This window comes from Cygnus atratus, chromosome 1 (genome assembly GCF_013377495.2).
Source record: "Cygnus atratus isolate AKBS03 ecotype Queensland, Australia chromosome 1, CAtr_DNAZoo_HiC_assembly, whole genome shotgun sequence".
NCBI classification, from domain to species: Eukaryota; Metazoa; Chordata; class Aves; order Anseriformes; family Anatidae; genus Cygnus; species Cygnus atratus.
In genome coordinates, this window is record NC_066362.1 from 190265360 (window position 1) to 190287952 (window position 22593).

A 22593-nucleotide genomic window follows, 5' to 3' on the forward strand; every position below is an offset into this window, starting at 1 on the left:
TTGTAGACAGTGAGATTCTCTCTGGAAGAAAAAATTGGCACATTAGTGAAAAAGAGAAAGCCAGAGGAAGGATGAGCAACACACCTCGAATCTGTTCCTGGTAATATGGAAGCCACCTGTCAGTTTGCCACCGAGTGATGGGGATTACTCTGTACAGACAAGGAATCCTTCCTGGACTCTCTTCCAAGGCACTTAATGGAGGAAAAAAAGAGAAAACAAGTAAATACAAAGTGTAAGCATGGGCCAGAAAGAGTGATGTGGCCAACAGGGCCTGGTCAATGCAAAGCCAGGAGGGATGTATGATCGATCACACAAGAAGTTGTGCATACTAGACTGACAGTTCAGGCAGAGCTGACTTTACCTGTATGCACTGAACTGAGGTGGCCAAGGGAAGCCTGGGCTCACCCCAATCATTAACATAAATACAGACTTACAACCAGACACACCTGCCTTGAAAAAAGTAACTCCGCTTGCAAAATTGCGTGTCTACTCCTAGCATCAGATGGAGAGTAGAGCAGAACAGAAGAGGGCAAGAAATGCCTACACCTCATTTTTCTGCTGAATGGAGACAGAAGGACATGCAGAGGAATAAGCCAAGGAGATTGGGGGAGACTGGGGAAATGAACTGGGGGCCAGTAAGAAACCTGAGCCATCATCAGAAAAACATTTTGGGTGCAAAACGTAGAGTGGTGGAAAAGATAAGGAGAAATTACAGTGGAAATAGAAATCTCAAAGGAATTGAATGGATACAAAGTAGAGAAGGAAGAAAGAAGGGCAAAGAGCCTGTATGATGCTAGGTAACATACACCAAGGGAGAGGCTTCCGGATGATACCTTAAAGGAAGAGAAAGCTGGGTACCAGCAACAAGTGGAAGTGAAGAAAAAAGGAAAGCACCAGGCAAGTGCTGCTGCCTGTGTAGGACTGCTAGGCAGAAGAGGATAAAAAAATAAATCTACTATAGGAAGTACAATCTAGGACACATGAAGCAAATGAAATGCAAAGCCTTTGGGGAAGCTCAGGAGCAGCTTTAGAGGACCTGCAGCAGGGATGGTTACTTTGGGACACAGTGGGGAGAGCTCTGGAAGGAAGGCTGGAGCCAGGCTTAGGGCAAAAGCCAGGGAAAATCAGAGGAAAAGGAAGAGGAGGATTAGAGGATGAGGGAGAGAAACTCCTTGGGTTGAGGAAGGGCTACAGGAACAAAATAGAGAAGCAGGAAGGGACCAAAGGCTGCAGCTAGAGATCAGAGAGCAGGTCCCAGGAGAAGACAAGGTTGTTAGAGGGGAGGGGGCAGAGGTAGGCAGCACAGGCTAGGAGCTGTGAGCCATGCTGGCAGCCAGCAGCAGGAGCTTGCATATTCAGCAAGTCAGGCAGCAATTAATTAAATCAAGTCAGGCAGCAATCGGTCAGTTAAATCAGGTAACAATGACTCAATTAAGTTGAACTGGGGAACAATGAACTTATTACATCAAACCAGAGAACAACGAACTGATTAAATCAGCTGGAAGCCTCCATGGTACATCCGGAGCCTGGGCTAGCAGCCACGGGAGCAGGGGGATTCTCGCTGCAGCTGCCTGCTTCAGGAGAAACATCACAGCAGCGACCGTGCATTGCTGCTGACAGCCCTCCTAGTCCCCCCTTGCCCAGAGCAGGAAAAGAAAGACACGGCAGACTACAGCTGGTCTGATGAAATGTCTGTAATAAACCAAAGGGGTGGGGAGGTGGAAACTGCCAGCTTCCAAATTAGCAATAGCGTTGTGAAAATTACTGGGCTGCCTAAGGATGGGAAAGGCCCTCCCTTCCAAATCTGGGTGATGCTGGATATCCGGAGCTGTCAGCTTAAGAAATCACCTGAGAGACGGGCGCCTGCTGACAATTTAGCCTGCCCTACCTACGATGGGTGAGAGGTGCACTTTCCCATGGTGTCCTGAGTGAGCATGGCTATTAGGGCACTTGTACTAAAATGTCTGTGTATGTCCTTTTTGAAGTAAACACTACAAATCACATGGATTGGCATGAGTCAGGCTGCTCATGTACTAGCAGTACAAGGAACCGTTTTCATCCCCTTTCACTGGTCTCCCTTATCATTTGAGTTTGTGGTGTTGGTCTTTTCTATCTTTTCTGTTCCTTCTGTCTCCACCAGAGAACATCACCAAGCTCGCTGAGTTACCCTACAAGAAAGCACTCTGTCCAGGGTGTGTTTGTCTTGGGCTATGCCATGAATATCAGTTAACTGAAAATAAAAGAGGGAATGTTTCATTGATGAGGACAACCTGAGCTCAAAAAGATATGGGTAACACCCATCTGCCCCATTGTTCAAACAAGTGCAATTCCAATTGTTCTGTGAAAGTACCTGTAAGGTTGCTGCTGGTGGGGAAAAGTAGCTAGGCATTAGTAGAATTACAAATGCTTCAGGAGCTGCAATGGTTAATGAGCAGCTATATTACATGGACAACCTTTATAACACCACACGTTTTCGTTGAAGTAATTATATTGGAGAGGAAGTGACTCTTTGGGTGTCGTTTCTGGATAGATGAGGTCTTGGGATTTCCAAACAGTATGTAAACCAGGGCTAATACAGTCCCCATAAGAGTGTCTGCCGATAATTCAAACTGAAAATAAATAGTAAAAAAGAGCAGATTCCTGAGCAGTGTGCAAGAGGGTTGGTGCTGCATTCAAAATTTTGTATATAGTATCAGCACCATATGAATGCCTGTTGCGTCCAAACAAAATGTGCCACAAGAGAGCATGCACTTTGAGGCATACCTGCACAATACTTTCACACTGAGGCACTGGAGTTAATTTTCTTTTTCCTCCTCTGAATGGCTAAAATAAGGCTAAAAAGAAGGCTACAAGAGTCTAAATAGAGATATGAAAGCTTGGAAAGGAACCAGAAATCTGCAGTAAGAAAAAACTCCCACTTCCAGTCCTCAGTGCAATTTTTGAACTGCGGTCTGCCATGGGAAAATGGAAAAGAAACCTCCTTCCTTTTCTCATTCCTTCTGAATTATAAAAATACTGAGAAGTTGGAAACATTTTGTGCAAATCTTTAGTCTAATGAACTGTATGAAAATGATGTTAAAATTTCGGTCAGAAGTTCTGGCTGTCTCAAGCTCTGGTTTGCTTAGAGTGGTCACGATGAAAACTTGAACCATACAAGCATTTTTAAAAAGCTGCTAATGATGCAAATGTTCTCGTAGGATAGTCAGCTTTACCTGTGACTGGGACAAGGACAAAGTTATGCACTAGTAAAGAGACTGGCTTATATCCTAAAGTTAGGATTTATATCTAAAGATACTCTTGGTCCTTAGCATTGTGCTGTGGCAATCATCTCTATTTATGTATTTATTTATTTTCCAAAAATTGTATTTAGAAAGATGTTTCTTTTGCATCTGAATTACCATGTATCTAGTAGCATGGAATTTCTGAGCCCTGTAACTTTAATTTTCGGCTTTGTTTACATGTCAATAATAGATGGTTTCTGTCTCTATCCTTCCCTTCCTTCCCCCTTTTAACTTAAAAATTATGTCAACAAGAAGACTTTACTCATTCACATTATAGTGCACAGCTGCAGCTCTTACAGAAGGAGGAGTTGTCATAGCTCAAAAGTAATGAATTTACATGTATTTATTTCACAGGTTTGTCAAGCAGTACTTCTATGCTGACTAAATTACGCATAAACCATTCCTCGTCTGTAAAGAAATAAGTACAATTTAATTCCAATATGTAGACAATTACTAATTATATTTCAACCTTTCTTCCATAATTAAAGAGAAAATCATAGGATTATAAAACCCTTTTTATGTTCCTTACATTCCCAACACTTATACATTTTGTGTTCTCGTATCCCTGGCATCATTACTTATAATTGGAGTCAAACAGCAGGCTGACACTACCAGGTGGGACAAGTAGCATCTGACACCGTGTGTAAGTACATGGAAAGATGAAAAAAATGACCTAGCAGAGGAAAGCCTGGCCCCTTGCTCCCCAGTCACCCGTTCCCTTGCTGCTTCCCACCATGGTTCCAGCTACAGAACTGCTTTGGAAATTGCCTCCTTTTGGGAACACAGAACATCATGGAAGAGTTTTCTTGCTGCCAGAACTGTAGGTTTCTGTTCTAGGAGAAAGGCCAGATGTTGGCATCTGACTGCAACACCCTCCCGAAGGCAGTGCAGGAAAGACCTGCCTGCAAGGCAGATAGGAGAGGTCCATGCCATGTCCTGCCCATGGCTCATCTCCTTTAGGTAATTTCACAGAGTCTTGTCTCCACGCGTTTCTCATAATACTTTTCCTATTGTAAAAAAACTTTTTTTGGCAGTAAATGTGGACTTGCGAAACAGCACAAACTCAAAATCCTCTGCCGCAGCTAAATATACACAACCTTTAAAAAAATTTGACCTGGTAATGACAGAGGGGACACATTCTACTCTTTAGAGGTCACTGAATCAAGATGGAATGTGACTGGAGAGGGAAAGATACATGAGTCCCAGATGTCTCCTCCAGAGTTTTTCTTACATGGAGAGATGGGCTTCCCTTTCACAAAGTACAGCCACATGGCCAGGTCCTGAGGCACCTCCCTTCCTCATACGCGCTGTACGCATGAACCTTGAACGTCGTCTGAATGCAGAACTTCCACAGAAGGCAGCGAGTGACGGAAGACTCAGGCCTGAGGTATTTATGCCTGTCTAGCTCACCATAGCATCATGTACCTTGGGCCTGGTCCTGCAGATGCGGCAGTGACCCGACTCCAGCTGATGCAAGCACTGAGCCCCTACAGATGCTGAGTAATGGCTGAGTGGTCCGAAAGAAGAGCTGATCCTGCTTGGACCAGGAGGTCGGGATAGACCTCCTGAGATCCCCTAAAACATGAATTTCCCTGTGGTCCTACCATGCAGGTTGCGTGGAGCCAGGTGTGAGGGCAAGGATGAAGGATGAGTGCCACAGAGACAGGGGGTGATATTTGAACCACAGCTGACGGCAATTTCTTTTCTTTCAAATGTCCACATTTGAGTTGCTTGTGCCAGACTCTTCTACCTCTTAAACCTGAGCACGTGATCAAAGAAACCATTGACTTTTGCAAAAGATTTTCGATTTATTTATTTATTTTATTATTCCAGGAAGTGGAGATAAAGGACAGAAGAATTAACTAGAAGTGGTTTGCCATCTGAACCCTTATACCAGTACCTTAACCAAGTCCAAAACCTGAGGAAATGTACTACTGTACTGTATGTTTTCTTCAGAAATTTAGGTAGAGGATTAGAAACCTCTAGTTTGATGTGCATGTGTGCAAGATGGAGAACTCAGAGTTTCAGGCAGGGATTTTTGAACCCAAAGGTTAAGAAACTGAAGTGTTTCCTCAGCAACTGTATTCCTTGGAAACAGAAAACTCTGCAAAGTAGGTCTTGTAGTGACACAGATCTGCAGCCCGCTGGAAGCCTGCAGGCTTGTTGGGTGCTGCTGTAGCATTTCAATCACCTTTTAGGACAAACTTGGGAAAGCCAGCAGCTCTGGACTTTTCCGGCTGCCGTTTGCCAGTAATTCTGTAATGATTTTCATAAGTAAAGGCCTCCGTTCTTTTGTCCCGAGGAAAAGGCCTGGGTTTGACGAGACAGAGCACGGGGGCCAGGCAGGAGGGGACGGAGCGGGGCAGGGGCACGGGAGAGGCCCCTCAGAGCCGGGCCCCGCCGCGGGGCCGGGCGCCCCCATGCCGGCCCCGGCCCGGCCCCGGCGGGCGGAGGCGGGCTTGGGGCGGGTTAAAAGCGGCGGCAGGTGAGCGGGGAGGGACCTCAGAGCCGCGGGGCGGCGAGCCGGGCACCGGCCGCTCCGCTGCTACAGCCGGACCCGCAGCCCAGCCCAATCCGGGGTAGGGGGCTCCCGGGGCGCTCATCTCTCTACGTGGGCACCGACGGGGCAGGTGAGGGGTGAGGCGGGAAGGAGGGAGCTGGGGCCGGCCGCCGGGGGAGGCCGCTCCACGGTGCCCTCCGTGAGGCGAGGGACGGGGGTGCGGGGCAGGCCCGGCTCGACACGGGGCCGCCGCGCTCGGTGCCGCCCGGTGAGGGGCCGGGACCCACCTCAGCCCGGCCCCGAGCCCTGAGGCGCTACCCGGGCGGGCTCCCGGCTCCCCTCAGCCCGGCCTCACGCTTCCCTTCCCCAGCTCCGGCGTGCTCCTGAGTGCCTAACAACTCTTTTTTTTCTTTCTTTTTTCCCCCTGCTTCTCAATCAGCAGCTCTCTGCGAGCACGTTATGTGAAGCACCCGACCGGCTAAAACCCCGAGCGAGCTAAAGGCTTCCGCAATTACAGGTAATTCATGACACACCTACCGATGCTGAGAGTTGCACTGAGATAAACAGCTTGCATCAGTGCAACTGACAGGTCTGGTGAGCACCTGGGCACACACAGGAAACATTCCTCAGAATCACGGGGGAATAGGAAATGAGAGGTGTGAGTCAGAAATAAACGTATCTCTGGGTGTCAGGGTGGATGGGATTGTGCGAGGAGTGAGTACTCAAGTGCTATTTCAATAAAACTCAAGAGACATATTGGAGTAAGAACAAGAGTGCTTGGCATGCTGATGTGGATGGCACTTGGCTGCTTTTGGGTGGCATTCAGGGTATGGCTGTTTTTCCTGTCACTGGGTTTTCCTAGGTGTTACTTTTCCTATCTCTTGTGTTGAAGAATCTCTGTTTATTTACTTTTTATTCCCCCCCCCCCCCCCCCACACACACACACATAGAAGGATGTATTTTTGTTTTGTGCTTCATTGGATTTTACCATGCGGCATAGAAATATTCTAAGAGAGCAGGCAGAGGGTTAAAAGAAGGAAGTAGCCATTTGTCTTAAGTGTATTCTTTTTAAACCCTGTCTTTCTGAATTTGATCACTAATAAGCTTGCTGTTGAGTGTGGTTTGTTTGAAATGATATGTGGGTTTCGGTCTGGGTTGTATTTGTATTTACCACAACATACGTGTGTGCACTGAGCTGACAGTAGAGCAAAATACAGTTTCATCCTTGATTTTTGTTAGTGAAGTTATGTAGTTTCTAGTCTCCATTGGTCTCTGGTGTTCAGCCTGGAAACCCTGCTTGCTGAGAGGCTTGACCTAAAGTAAGGTAGGAAAGGCAGCTGGCAGGAAGATGTACAGGCATTTGTAGAGACAGACAGCTGAGGACAAGGCAGTGGTGGCTCAAGCCTCAGCCTTCTGCAGTAAGCTTGGAGAAGGAGACACCTCCACATGTCAGCTGGGGTTTGCAGTATATTTTTCCAGGTGAGATTTACAACATGCTTGCAGAGCCATGAGATTGTTCCTCTAGTGAACATCCATCAGGACGTAAGTCCTCAGAACTGTCAGTCTCTTCATTGGTAGAAGGACTACATATCGCAGAGACTAAACATGGAGCAATAAAAAGTCATGAAGTGAGATACATCTCTGGAAGAATTCATTTCTTTCCTGATGGGGCTAGTTCTCTCAGATTTCTGAAGCTTGGGCCTCTGCCTGCGTTGTTGTTTTGCATCCCTTGAAGTCTAACCCAGACAGATTACTTGGGCAGCCTCATTTAACTTTTACAAAAAGTAACTATACAGTGAAAAAGATACAGCAGGATATCTTAGTATCTGGTAAATTAGCAGCAATTTGAGGTTTAAGTTATTCTAAAAAGCATTTCATTCATTCAGTTGACCTCGTCAGTAGAAAGGACACTTTATAAGTTCGATTTTTTTTTTTTTTTCTTCTTGGTGTTCCTGTGAACAGTTTCAGTGCAGTAAGTGGCTCGAGAAGCTTCAGCAAACAGGAGCATGGATTGAATTTTTGTTTTTCTTCTGCTGTTTTTCCTTCTGTTTGTCACTGTTTTTAATTGCTATTAGTGATGACTGATAACTTATCTGAAAGGAGAACTGACTCTTGCCTGACTAAACAGTCTTTTGCGTAAAGAAAAGTCTGAAATGATGATACATGAGGAAAGATAAAGTGCTGTCATAACAAAAGGAGTGGGGGGGGAAAAAACCCAAACACATCTATTAATAGCTAAAAGAAAGTTGAAAACTAATTCTATTCCTGATCTCATGCATAGTTCTTCCTGTAATAGATATTTTTTAAAGGAAAAACTTGATTTCTATATCTGCTTTTGTTAAAAGAGATGCTAACAAAATACCCATTCAAAGAAAAACTAGACTGCAGTATAAAATCATCATGTATGTAAACTTATTCCGTATTTCTGAAAGAGTGCAAGCTTTGTGTGTGACAGACAGTAACTTGCTGAAACATGGTGAATTTGTAGAGGGGAATATTGGATGTTTGCCTTGGGTGGGGGAGAAGGAAATAAGAATTAAATAACTAGTTTTTAAAAAAATCTCTGCAAATAATGCTGCTATTTTCATGACTGGGAGCAAAGAATAGTGCACCGAAGATGTTCTTTAAAAATAGGGAAATAGGATGCCAACATCAGTAAAGAAATAATCCTCAGGAATTTGAGTTCTCTTTTGAAGCAAGAAGTTTTAAGCAGTCTTTCCCTGCTAACCTTTCCGTCAGAAATGTCTGATGGGCCAAATTCCAGTTGGAATTCTTCTGCCGTGTTATGCCTTCAAGCATGACTGTTTTTTCTGATGCCCAGTTTTCCACGAGCGGAGTGAATTTTGTGCAGAGATGTTCTGGAGGATGCTAATTCTTAATTTACAGTTGTAGGCTGGTGGAGGAGCTACATGTGTTTCTGAACATGCTTGGGAAATGACTTAGTCAGTAAGGGCATGAACAAAGGACAGGCTTAATGTGGCGATTGGTGTGGAGCGGAACCCTTAAAGCTGTTGATAATTACTTAGCAATGTTTTTAACATTTAACTGCATGCGTGTGGGGTCATAATCTGTCATGTTAAAGGCTATTTCTGGGTTTTACACAAGGCTTAGATAGAGCAAAAAATGCATCCTGTTTCCATAAACTTGAGTAGAAGAAATGTACAATGCTTGCTGTGTTCAGACCTGCAGCTGTCAGAGGTTTCCTGTTCCTGATTAGTCCTTGCCTGTTCCTGTGTCAAATCAGATAAACTGTAACTCCTATCTGTCCTAGCTCTTCTGTTGCTCTCCAGTTTCCACTCTGATCTGGAGATAGGTGTTCAGAACAAAGTTTAAGAGCTACTAGAGAAAATTGCATGGGCTTTTGTGATTGTTAGACTGCTCTTTTGATACTTATTCAACTTCTTTACTAAGAAGTAGAGCTATTGACACTTGAGGAGCATGCAGTTGGAACATTCTGAATATCCTGCTGTAAAATTAAAATATCTGGAAGTTTAATAGTGAAATGAAGATTTTGCTTTGACAAAGTCTTGAATTCAGAGCTGCATCTTACAGTGTGAACTCTGCATTGAAGCTATAGTAACGTGGGGAGCTGTGTTCTTCAGTAGTGGGAACATCCTGAACAGATTTAAGCTCTGTGCTTCAACTTGGAGCTGGTACGTACTTACCTGTTTTGGTGCACTGATAATGAAGTATGAATCTGTGAAGCCTACAGTGGGGCATGGCAGACCAACCCCGGGAGACAGTGAGACTGTTATCCCACTTAGTGTCTGGGAAACTGAGGCATGGCACAGGCTTAAAGGTAAGTAGGTAGTCTGGGAGTTGGCAACTAAGTGCTGTAGCCTCTATGCCAGCCTTTCATGATGAGATAAAAGGGTGCTGTCTCTGGAAGAAGTTAAATATGTTTTTACTAAGAGCTTCTTGGGATCTGTCCTGGTAATACTTTGTGTTTTGTTTCTATTTCAGTATAGCACCAGAACTAACTCAACAATATAATAAAATCTTCATGCTTGCACTCTTGCTTACAAATAACTTCACTCTGCCAACACAGGGTCTAGCTTATGCTGGTAACAAGCTGCTGAAATCCAGGTTTGGCTGTTCTTCAAACTTGGATAGGAGACAGCATATATAGCTCTAAGACGCTTTGATGCTGGTGGCAGCCCCTCTCCTGACCGGTGCTTACAACGTAACTGTGTAGATCAAGACCTGAAGGGAAGATTGTATCAGCAGAGCTGTTAAACATGTGCTGTACCTCAACAAACAGTAATACTTCTGGTGTGAATGTGGGCCGTAAAATAGTTTTTACCTTTTATCTGGAGCAGATGAGATGTTCTAAAGATTTCTCCTTGGATGAAATTGTGTTGGAACTGCCGCTCTCAGGCATCTGAGTTACCTCTCTGTCCATTGCTCTGGCCAGGACCAGTGAGTGCTTTTTTGCTGGTTTATCTCAGCTAATGTATTCCTATGTTGAATAAAGTGACGTTTCTTTGTAGACTACTGATCTTATATCAGTATCTGGAGGCACTACGGAAAGTGGCAGAGTGTCACACCAGACTGGTGAATCCTGGTACTCTTAATAATGTATTTTATGTTGTTTTCACCTTCGCTGTACTTCTAACTGTGTGTGCTGAAGCCATGACTTTAACCATTGACTAATGATTTCTCAGTGTAACAGTTCCTAACAGAGTGGGGAAAAGAAAGAAAGCATCTGCTAACTAGCTGTATTCCTAAATGCTGGTGCTCAATGGCAACTGTCCTTGGTCTTGTGCTTTGCAGAGATTTTAGTGGGTGTATGCGGAATGCTGTGATTGCAGTTTAATGTAGACTTATAGGAACTATTTTAAGTAGTAAGCAGTCTAGTCATGGCAGCACAGAGCTCAAGACCTGCCCAGAAGCTGGGGAAATAGTTAAGCTTTCTTTTTCCCCCCCCCCTAGGAAGAACAGGTACTGTTAGTGGGCTAGACAGCAGCAAGATGAGAGCTACATTTTATGTGCCTCTCCATGGGTTGTGTGATCACCTAGATTACTTCCTTCATTGCTAGCTCTTCGGTGGAGCATGGTGATCTCTAATGATCACTCTTAACTCCTACTGAAACAGCTGTACTATCCTGCTCTTCAGATTTCTCAGATGAAGGAACAGAAGGTTCAGCTGACAGCAGGACAGTGATTTATGCTGAGAGCTGTAAAGGCTTATCTTTGTGCCCATTTTTCTTTTTTTTAAGAAAGTGTAACACTTAATTTCGTCTCATGTAAAGGTGCATTCTAAATGCTTAGCTCCTCAGCTTCACTGGCTTATCTTCTGTTCTTCTAATCCTCCTCTCTTATTTTCATTCCCAGTCCCTACTCCCACTTTACTCTTTTTTGCCCCAATTTCACCCAAGTTTGTGTGTCTAACTTATTCTTATAACATGCTTTACTTCTGGGATGAGCAAAGCAGGTAAGTCGCTGACTGCAAACTGTAATTTCTGTATACATTTAGGTGGATCGTCTTACACATAAATAGTATCTGGAGTGACTCTGAAAATAAGAGTTAGCACCCGTTAAAGGGGAATAGTTTTCCTGCTTTCTTCTCCTTTGGTCAGCCAGACAGTTAATATTTTACTTCCTAGTAACATGGTCTTGAAAGCAAGTATTCGGAAGAAAGATAACGTCTGATCATGAGTCAGCACCCTAGCTTTTGAGTAAGTTAGGAGTAAATGAGCCATCACATCACTACAGATAGCCCAAGCTGTATGCCTAGCTGGAACAATCTGAATCGATGGGTTAATAGTGTGAAGGGCCATTCTGAGTTACCTTGAATTCGGCTTTGGTCACTGTGTCTCTTTACTGGAGAGAAAGGTGGGCACTGCAGACCAGTTTCTGAATTGCCTTTATTACGTTCTCTAAATTGCGTTGTTGAGATGCTTAAAGCAAGCCAGTAGGAAACGCTGGTTCCAGAGTACTTGGATGGAATTCAGGCTGCCTGAATGTGGCCCTACAATCTCAGCTGTGTTGCTCTTTGGGAGTTTTACTGGCTGCAGTATCTGATGATCAGTGCTTCTATCGATCTCTCGAATGTCTCAGAAGTCACATGCCTCTCCACCAGCATAAAATCAAGTCAAAGGCAAGGAGGGGCAAAGGTTGTTGACTAGCTCTTCAAGCAGCAGGAGGAACGGGATGGTGGCAGGAGGGGTAGAGGAGATAGTTGGAGGACTTGGAAAGGCGGGTGGGAATGGTGGAGGGGGGAAGGTTTGGGTAGATATGACAGGCAAAGACTTTTGTGGGGGGGAAGAAGAGGAAGTGGCTCAATGAGCCTGAGGCTTGTTTTACTTGCCAGTCAGGTCAGATGAAGAAAGACTGCCTCTCCGAAGTGTAGTGGCTTTTTCTGCACACATCCAGATATGGACGTGTTTTTGGTAGGATTAAAGCTCAATATACTCTCAGAGGCGATGGAACAAGTCCAGTGGATGATATAGTTTCATAATATATTGTCCTCAGCAGTGATGTTTCCTCAACCATATTTCCCCACTGGCTGCTCAATCTATTCCATAAATTGCAATATATATATTTAAGTGCCTTTCAAATGGTTTGTGGGGCTGTGTGCTAGTGAAATGGGTCAGGTTGGGGGGGGGGGGGAACAACAACACATACTTGTACTGGGAATAACTTCTGAACAAACTAGTTGGGTGTTTGTTGTAATGTACCCCTGCAGTGCTGCAGGAGATAGAGAGCTGCAGTGTGACCTCAGGAACGACCAGTGGTGAGGAAGCATCTCTATCTGGCTTTGCCACCAAAGACAAGATACCCTTTAACTACACCCTGAGGTGATTTATTTTGGAATCCCCTTCTGCACAGGGAGACAAGGAGTGATTGTACATGGAAACAAATTCTCGTGAAGCTGTAGCAACAGCAAGGCAGCGGTTTTGGTGTATATTGATAAAGGAAAGCTTATGAGGAGGGAGTATATATGTTCCACTTCTCAGACTCTCATGTTGTAAGGAGATAGTCATCGTGCCCTCTTCTGTCAGCTGAAACAAGAAATGTAAGGAGTCTGGTAGATTTAAATGATGGGGTTTTGATGTGTGTGTTGCCACAGTTGACATGGTGCCCATTTTGTACAGGACTTATACTCCAGTGTGCATAAGCATGTAAAAACAACCTTGTATTCACATCATGGTTAAATTTCCTCAATTTGCCTGAGCTATCATCATCTTTGCTCTGTATTGTATGTGACTTACAGGGTGTGTGTAATTCAGTTGGAAGGCAGTAAGGTTTTTCCCATTGTTCAAAATTGGAGTGCAATGCAGAAGATAGTTCCAAAGATATATCTTCATTTTCTTTCTTGTGCAATGTGACCTAGCTCAGAGTTAGTAAAAATCTTAACTACATCACGTGATAACTGCAGTGGCCTTTGCATCAGTGGCTACTGACCTTTCTCCAAAAAACAGGATTACTTTTTTTATTGGTGCCCTATGCTGTAAATGCCAAAGGAAGATGACCTCTGGAAGACGATGGAATTCATAAAGTTGAGAAATGCCTTGACAAGGCAGTTCAGAACAGAGGTCAATGAGTCCTTTTTAAAGTGTCTGCCTGATGGGCACAAGAAATGTTGGTTTCTTAATTTCAGAGTAACGTGCAAACACCTCTCTGTAAATCAGTCTGAAGGGGGTGGAGGTGTGGAATGCCTCTTAACGCTTTCTGTGAATGGTTGGCTGGATTTGCTTGGCTTCCACAAACAATTGCAATGTTCCTGGGGAGGCAGGGGGGAGGCCAAGGTGAAAGGTGCTCTAGGTGATCCTGCTTGGCAGGATGGTTGGACTAGATGATCTTCAGAGGTCCCTTCCAACCTCGGCCATTCTGTGATTCTCTAACTCGTTACAGTGCTCTGAAATGCTGCTTCTGTTGAAGAGTCTCTGAGCTACTGTTGGCTTGTTTGAACTCTTCAAATGTTGACTTCAGCTTTCTCCCAGCCTCTTAGACTTCTCCCCTATTCCAGCCAGTGTTATTAAGGGAAAGCTGCTTGGACAGGCATGGAGAATGAAGTCCTGCATCTGACTGGTTATCCAAGGCTATTTTTTGTAGTTAGTGGAGAGAAACACAACTTTGGGATGTATCTCATAATATTGATTTTTAAACATCCACCTCAAGATAAGAAGATGGATCATGACCAAGGTTTCCCTACTGTGGAGTTTGCTTCAACTAACAGTGCAGAGCGCCCTACAGTCACATCCTTAAAAATCTGGAATGCAGGTTATCCAGATCTTCTCGTAAGGCAGAAGCACTCCTCAAGGTCTCTCTTATTCCTGGAATGTACTCATGAAAATGGATCGTACAGGTTTTGTTTTCTAGTTTCTTCAGTTTTCTGTAACTTTCACAGAGCTTCTTCACGACACCCTGAGAAGTCCAGAGGCTCTAGTAGTTTCTCATTCTGCTTACGTTTCAGCATAACACCTTACTTTTGACTGATGTCATCTTTCATTCTTCATTACTGCTGTCAAAACTAACTGATGTTGTAGCTTTTAAGGCCATTTTCATCAATTTTCCCTGACTGACTTTCCTCATTGATGCAGCTAATAGATATTTTCAGTTGCCAAATACACATTGAAGTAAGATGAAGTTGATTCCATCTCTGTAATCAAGTAATAAAATACAGCCTGCTGAAATGTGGTTATGGTGTCACTTTGCTTATAGGTGAGACCACTCTATCAGCAAGATGTTACCACAGCCCGTTAATGCTCTGCAATTATCCAACATTGCCTTTATTTTATAATGTGTGCTTGATAGTGTTTGTTTCCCATCCTGATTAATCTTTATTTTGTTTGTTTTTTGTCTTGTCTTAGGTCATACGATTAAAACGAGACAATGGATTGGGGATCTCTGCACACCATTTTGGGAGGTGTAAACAAACACTCCACCAGCATTGGAAAGATATGGCTCACAGTCCTATTCATCTTCCGCATCATGATCCTGGTTGTGGCTGCAGAGAGAGTCTGGGGAGATGAACAAGATGACTTTGTCTGTAACACTCTGCAACCTGGTTGCAAAAATGTTTGCTATGATCACTTTTTCCCCATCTCTCACATCAGACTCTGGGCCCTGCAGCTGATCTTTGTCTCCACACCTGCGCTGCTGGTGGCCATGCACGTAGCTTACAGGAGGCACGAGAAGAAACGGCAGTTCAGAAAGGGAGACAAGAAATGCGAGTACAAGGACATTGAAGAAATCAGAAGCCAGAGGTTTCGTATTGAGGGTTCCTTGTGGTGGACATACACCAGCAGCATCTTCTTCAGACTGATCTTCGAAGCAGTCTTCATGTATGCATTTTATTTCATGTATGATGGGTTCCGAATGCCTCGCTTAATGAAATGTAATGCTTGGCCCTGCCCCAACACGGTAGACTGCTTTGTTTCTCGACCTACTGAAAAGACAGTGTTTACTATTTTCATGATTGCAGTGTCCAGCATTTGCATTCTTTTAAATGTGGCCGAATTATGTTACTTACTGACAAAATTTTTTCTCAGAAGATCTAAAAAAGCTGGAAATGCAAAACATCACCCCAACCACGAGAATAAAGAAGAAACCAAACAAAATGAAATGAACGAGCTAATATCTGATAGCTGTCAGAACACAGTTATAGGATTTTCAAGTAGCTAAGGTAGTGCCAGTGCTGGTACTTACTCTTTTTGGAGTAAATATTCTTTGTCTAAAGGCTGCAAATGAAATTTATGCTAAACAACTTACACTGGGTGTGATTTTTGTTATGTAGTAACATGTGTCAATTATGCACTTGTTTGGAAGGGAAAGAAAAGCCAGGGCAGCCTAAACATGTGAAATTTATATGAGGGTTAAATAGGGAAGTGTATCTTCCTATGAACATCCTTACATGCTGATACAGTTTCTGTAAACTATCTGCAACAGCAATAAGAACAAAATTCGTCCCAAGATAGACATTCTAATGTTACAAGATGTTTTGTAATAGCGATAGTTTTTACTTGTGAACTGACAATTAAAATATTTTTGTAAAGTCTAAGATTCCATGTTACTTAAGGTGTTACAGTAAGTAATTGACTCTGTTTTGACTAGCAGGCTTATGCAAGTAAACCCTGAAATACCATACTCACAGAGAGGAGATGGTAGTAGGCCACATCTTTACAGCTTTGCAAGCACTGCTTGGGTCTGGACAGGTAACTTGAGGCACCTGCATAGCCCCTGCTATAGGTGAAGGTGTATGAAAACCCACCACAGGTAGTGGATAATTAGGGTAGCTAGGTTCTGAGTGCAAAGTCATGCATAAAGCCAGCATGACAATACTAGAGGCAGTCTGAGTAGACCCACTTTGAACATCTAGCAGACAAGATATAAGTATTCTTATTAATCTTTTCATTGTGTCCTGCCAGTTTTATAGGAAAATACATAATTTTATGTAAATATTCCACTTACACATGTTTGTCTGTAATGTATTAGCTGTATTTAATTCTTTATACTATATCACATCATGGAACCTTTTGTGTTTTAATTTTTTCGTGGTAGACTGGTGCTGTTGTGAAACTAGGGCCTCTTTGGTTTTAAAGACATGGAAAAGTATCTTAAACACTGGAAATGGAGAGTCTGAATAAAAGGCAAACACTTTAAACTTTGGCAATGAAGTGAGAGTCTATATGTGACTGCTAGTGCTATATGTGACTGCTAGTGAAATCTTGAGCAGTTTATGAAAGGTTCTGTTTCTGAGCAAGGACTTTACATCCAAAGTACACATGGGCATGCACCACTCATTCCAAGCCTGAGTTGATATCTGGATTCTGTTGTACCTCCACTACAGGGGGGAAGTGTGTAACTCCTGTCTGCACAGCGGTATGTGGTTTTGAGATGGATGTGCTGTTGAAAGTAAAGGATCCTGAAAGGTCAAAGAGGTGACTGTGGTAAGACTCTAGCTATGGTGCTTTCTCTCCTATTTTCAGTTGCCTCACTTCATAGTAAGTCATGAATCCCCAGTCCTTGTAGTTGCTCTTTTTCATACTGGAGCAAATGGGTTAGCATCATTGTTCTTGTACCATGAAGCAAGTTTTTCAAAGGGCCAGTGCAGGTATCCCTAGGAGCAGCGATTGCACCAGGTGCATAAATCACCTTCAGTTTTAAATTTCCCTTCTGTTTTTCTGTTGCATCTCACTTTTTCTTACTTCGTGCCCATGTTCTAAGAGCTTTGGGTTTATTTCTTGCTTTATGTAGGATCCTAATAGGGTGCAGGCACAAGCAGCAGTGAGAGAAGATACCTAACATCAGATCTGTCCCCAGATGAGACCCTAAACTGATGGCTGTCATTTATCTATTCTCTTCTACTGACAAACTCCTGATCTTCCCTGCATTTTCACTTTCTCTCATTAATCGCTGTTCTGAAAAGAAATTATTGATAGTCTTCTGAATGCATCTACACGCAAGCTTGAGGGGAAAAAAGTATAAGTACAAAACTGTAAATCTGTATGCTTGGATTGTTCTCTCTGCTGACTGAAAATCCAAGCAGAAAGGAAGAGCAATACAAGAGCTTGCCTTTGTAGGCATTGTTACTGATGGCCTTGCAGCTGCTCCAAGTAGTACAGACTACATGGACTGCTATGACAATGGTATAAACCTAATTACTGTTCTGGAGCTGCTCCTTTACAATGGGTAAGGTCAGTGCTTGGGCAGTACCTCACAGCCCCTGCCCAGCAAATTGCCTCCCCCCCATTCTGTCAAAGAACAAACACAGATTTCAGGCTTCACGCAGTGCTGGGCTGGAGGTGTGAAGAGGCAGCTATTTTCAATCCAGAGCTATATTTCACATTTCACAGAGCAGCTGTAGCTGTGGACTTTCATCCGGGGCATGCTGTGAATTGTGCGCCGTATGGGGAGATTGGTTAATTATTATGCCTGATCATGCCTCATCACTTGAGGTGATCAAATGGAAATAGCCTCATGCTGAATGTCAATAAATCTGGAAAACACCTTAAGGTAAACACGTCATCCTCAGATGGAGGATAAGTATTTTTGCTTGGTTTATCACAAAGGGCATGCCAGCTAAACCCCAAACTGGGACGTAACAGTAACTCTCTATATGGTATTTTCATTTCCCACTCACATTTTCAAACAGTGGTTTTATTCAAAATTTTTTTTTTCAGAATATCATGTCTGTTATTTTAAGCCTGGATAAGTGGGCAAAGCTTAAATGAAGAAATTGGGTGTCTGTGATCCCTTGTGCATCAGCACAGCTGTATGTATGGTGTTACTGTAAATGGGTTTGGGTTGGTTGGTTCATGTGTGATGAGTAGGACCTGATAAGATGCTGGCAGAAACAACCCTTCTCCACTGCTGGAGTGTCCTGACAGCCAGTTGGACCAGAAGCAAATGTGCCAGTCCCTGTCTAATCTACACCACGGACAGGAGCCAGAGCTTGTCCAAGGCTACGCTAGTGCAAATTTATTGACTCAACAGGGAGGACCAGTTGTGACTGAGATGTGTTTAGCCGTGATGTTTCCTGTCACACTACTGTGCAACCCTACCACAAGCACTCTATCTGAAACATCATCTGGCTTTTGTTACGGCCAAGGAAAAGTCCCTTAATTTTTCAGTGCCCTCTGAATTGTATTCCCAATCTCCCATTGCATTAAGCTAAAGTACATAGGATCACGAGGAAATTGCAGCTTGCAGTATTTGGCAAAGTTGGCAAAAGCAGGCGCTTGTTCTGGTTTCTCCAAGTCACCTTCCTACAGCCTGCCACATCCCATGGCCTCATAAGGTGTTATAGGGTCTCTGACCCACTGGTGACTGGCAATCTGTGCCGTGCTGACACCACCACCCTATGGCAGTTCAGTGAGTTTCTTAGCTGGAGATGGCTTAATTGTCCCTGCCCGTCCCTGGCATTGTACCCCACCCTGTGACTTTCCCCTTTGTTATGCCTGGGGCAGAGATTGCTTAAATTGGTTGTGGTGCCAAATGATTAATCAGAGCCGCTGGAAAAGCTCTCCTACAAATCCCCCCTCAGCTGCTTTCCTATCAAACAGGCAGGAGCCTGGACTGGCTCTTAGAGTCACAGACTGTCCTGAGTTGGAAGAGACCCACAAGGATCATTGAGTCCAACTCCTGGACCATCCAAAAATCAGAGCAGATGTCTGAGAGCATTGTCCTCTTGAACTCCTTGAACTCCAGCAGGCTCAATGCTGTGACCACTGCCCTGGGGAGCCTGTCCCAGTGCCCGACCACCCTCTGGGTGCAGAACCTTTCCCTAACACCCAGCCTGACCCTCCTCTGTCCCAGGTCCATGCCGTTCCCTCGGGTCCTGTCACTGTCCCCAGAGAGCAGAGCTCAGCGCCTGCCCCTCCGCTCCCCTCGTGAGGGAGCTGCAGGCCGCCATGAGGCCTCCCCTCAGCCTGCTCTGCTCTGGGCTGAGCAAACCAAGGGACATCAGCCACTCCTTATACATCTTCTCTCTGGACCTTTCACCATCTTTGTAGCCCTCCTTTGGACACTCTCTAGTAGTTTTATGTCCTGATACTGTAGCACCCCAAACTGCACACAGTACTTGAGGTGAGGCCACACTGGCACAGAGCAGAGAGGCTCTGTGCCTGCTGGGCTCTGCTCCCATTACACAAAGCAGCCGTTGACTCTAGCCCCACTGCATGTTCTCCTCTGTCCCTCTTTCTTCTCAGCCAAACCCCCTGAAACCTTAGTTTTGTTCATCCGTTCACCTAACCCCTTCCCAGCAACCCCAGATGACAAAACCACAAACCAGACCAGTGGCGGGATGCTCTGAAACCCCTCTCAACCTCCTGTGTCGCTAACCTTCCTACCCCAGCCCAGTGCCTCATTTGTGAGCTCCTTGCTGTGTTGGTCCACACCAGATCAGAGTGTGGGTGCCCCGAGCAGAGGCCTGGGGGTGCGTACCACACTGCCCCACCATGTCACCTACCATCACGCTGCCCCAGCATGCCAGAAAGAATTGCCACCACCAACGCAAGGCAGACCTCTGCTCCCAATTGCTTGCTGTGTTTTCCTAAATGCCACTCTTAGCTCTATATCCCTCACTAAACCAAAGCTTTATTGCTGTGCTTCTGAAATAAACCTATTTCTATCCTTCATAAAGTAGCACTCCCTGCCTTGCTGGCTCTTCCCTTTGCCACTTGCGATGACCGTAGCACAGCAAGCCTGGAAAGGCTGTGCCCAACAGCCTGCCCAGGAGGAGTCCCTTTTGTGTGGATCTTGGTAATGCTCACTCATAGCTCAGATTAAGATTTATAAAATTTTATTGATTTGCAAAGGGAGCAGCTCTGGACCTTGGCTAAGAGCAATTGCCCTGTTTCTTTTCTTTGTTAGATGCTGCTCTTACCACAGAGGGCAGGCAGAGGGGCATGAGTTCCCCATGCCCTTTCTGATGTAACCTGTGTCTGGTGAAGTTGCTTGGTGTGCAATCATCACAGAAAAAATTCTGCTCTGCTGTCAGAGAGAACAGCTTCTGAAGCTACTGCTGGATCTGAGATCCTACACCTGCTGTCCTCCAGGGAGGCCCGTGGGCATAGACCATCTCCACCCCAGTAAACACCCTGATGGGGACTCTGCGCCCCTGATGTGAGCTTATGGAGCACCACTGCCTCTTCAGCGTGCAGGGCTCAGGTGGGTTTCTCCCAACACCTCGTCTGACACAGAGCAACGGGCAGGTGGGTCCGTGGGAGGAACAGACAGGGAGAGGCTCTGGCAGGGGCTTGACTCAGCCTTCAAGCCCTAGCAAGGGCCGCAGCCAGCACCCTGCCTCGTCCGTGCCAAGAGGCACAGGGACAGCAGCACCGCTCCCTGTGTCTTGTCCCCACCCGGGTACCTCCTGGCTGTGCTGCCAGGTCACCCGCCCACGCCAGAGCTTCTGCTCCAGCCTCCTCCTGCAAAAGCCACATCAGCACTTTCTGAGTGTTTGCAGAAGTTTCAGGGCTTGATCCAAGGCTCCTCACTGCCACTCAGAAAATCCCTGTTGATCTCCCCGGGCTTGGGCCTGGCCTGTGGGAAGGGTGTAACTCCTTAAAAACTCAGTGATGCCACCCAGCCTCTTTCTGCACAGCCCTTTTGCAACACCAGATCCCACGGCACACCGCAGCCGTGACCTCCTCGCAGCACTTTTGCCACCTGGGTGAGCGGTCCTCCTTGCCACCAAGGCCACCCACTGCAAGCAATGCTGGCCGAGCACAACATGGCCCGGCAGGCCCATGCTGACATGTAGTCGTGCTCACAAAACCACAAAAACACAAGAGCAACATCATGCAAAAAAATGACAACAACCTCCAGGAAGAATCAGACCATGTTCTTTGGTATCACCAACAATATGTGGGAAGGCTGGAAAGGAAAGCAGCTGGTGAAACCCTTGGCTCAGGTAAAACACCATGCCTGTCCCCGGCACTGAAGTCCACAACAGCGACACCTGTAATGACTCTCATGGTGTTTTTCTAGACCTGGGTGACACCAGAGGGAGAGTTTAATGCTGTTAATAGGGTGCATGACTGGGGTTTAATCAAAGTATCTCCCAGGTAGGCGTGCAGGACAAGTTCTGTCGGTGATAATAAAAACCAGTTTAAAAGCATCCTCCAGAGCTTTAATAGTCTGAAAAAACAGTCACGGTTACTCAGTATCCGGTTTCTTGGTTTCTTATCTAGTCAAAATTTAACTAGTTCCCGTAAAGTTTCCCAGCACAGATAAGGCTGGAGCAGGGAGCAGGAGTGCTCACACCTCACACACTGCAGCCACCTGGGAGGCTTTGAGCTCCCCAGGAACCACTGACCCAGGGGGGTCATGCAGTCAGGTACTCAGCCCCACCAAGGACACCAGCCAGGACCACCAGCGGGGTGCTGATACCGGACATCACTTCCCCACTCCTCAATGAAACATAAACCTGCACATCCCTCTTCTTGCTCAAACCGCAAGGAAGCACGGCTGTCCTGTGTCCTCACAGGCCTTTTTATTGAAGCTTTCTCTATATGAAGTGATTGATATATATATATATATATATATATATATATATAGGCATTTATGCAGGTGCACAAGTATGACACATGGTTAATATTTTGTACTAATACAGAATAAATTAGCACTCCCAGCAAACACTTAAAACACTGTGTTGAAGATTCAATTTTATTTTGGCATCCCTGGTTATTATTCTTGTTAAAGCAGTATTTAAATAGGCTGAGAGAAGACAAAATCATCAAACTACAAGAGTGAATTAGTCAAGATCAGAGAAGAACTGAAGATCTTCGGAGAAAGATCATTTTAGCAGCAACACAAGGGTAGGAGGTCAATGGAAGTTAAAACGCATTCTAGGAAAAATTTGAACTCCTCATCCAAGGCCCTGATTTCCCCTGAACTGAACTGATTCAGGGGTGAGAGCTGGCCTGCCTGCCTCTGCTCTGCACCTAGTGATGACAGAGATAAATCAAATTATTCAGATGTATAAATGAGAAAATTAATAATGAAATTGATAATTATGCCATCCAATCATGCTGGCATGGAGGGGGGCAGATTATGATACCCACAGAGGGTCAGACGCTGGAACTGCACTGACTATATTAAATTTCATGGGGGCTGAGGAGTTATGGATCAAAGGAGAATACCATACTACTCAGGTTTCCTTCCTCGCAGCCTGATCACCTGATAATTTTTGTGTTTATCCACTGCTTGTTGCAAAATTCAGTGTCACAGCTGAGGCTGCTTGCAGCTTGCAGCATGCTAAGGGAGAGCCCGACCTGCCCACACTTTCTCCCACTGGCTCGTGGCATCCCCCCTCTTCTCCTGTCAACACTGCTCTCCATCCCAGGGAAAGCAGGTACTTCC

General features: G+C 45.0%; 2 protein-coding genes across 2 annotated transcripts in view; one reads left to right on the forward strand and one right to left on the reverse strand.

The window, feature by feature from the left end:
- IFT88 (intraflagellar transport 88) overlaps positions 1–22593 on the reverse strand; it is a 213515-nt gene that overhangs the window by 142252 nt on the left and 48670 nt on the right. The window lies entirely within an intron of this gene.
- LOC118246010 (gap junction beta-6 protein) lies at positions 14620–15411 on the forward strand. The gene has a single exon (XM_035542730.1). The coding sequence runs from the start codon at positions 14620–14622 to the stop codon at positions 15409–15411; it is 792 nt and encodes a 263-aa protein (XP_035398623.1).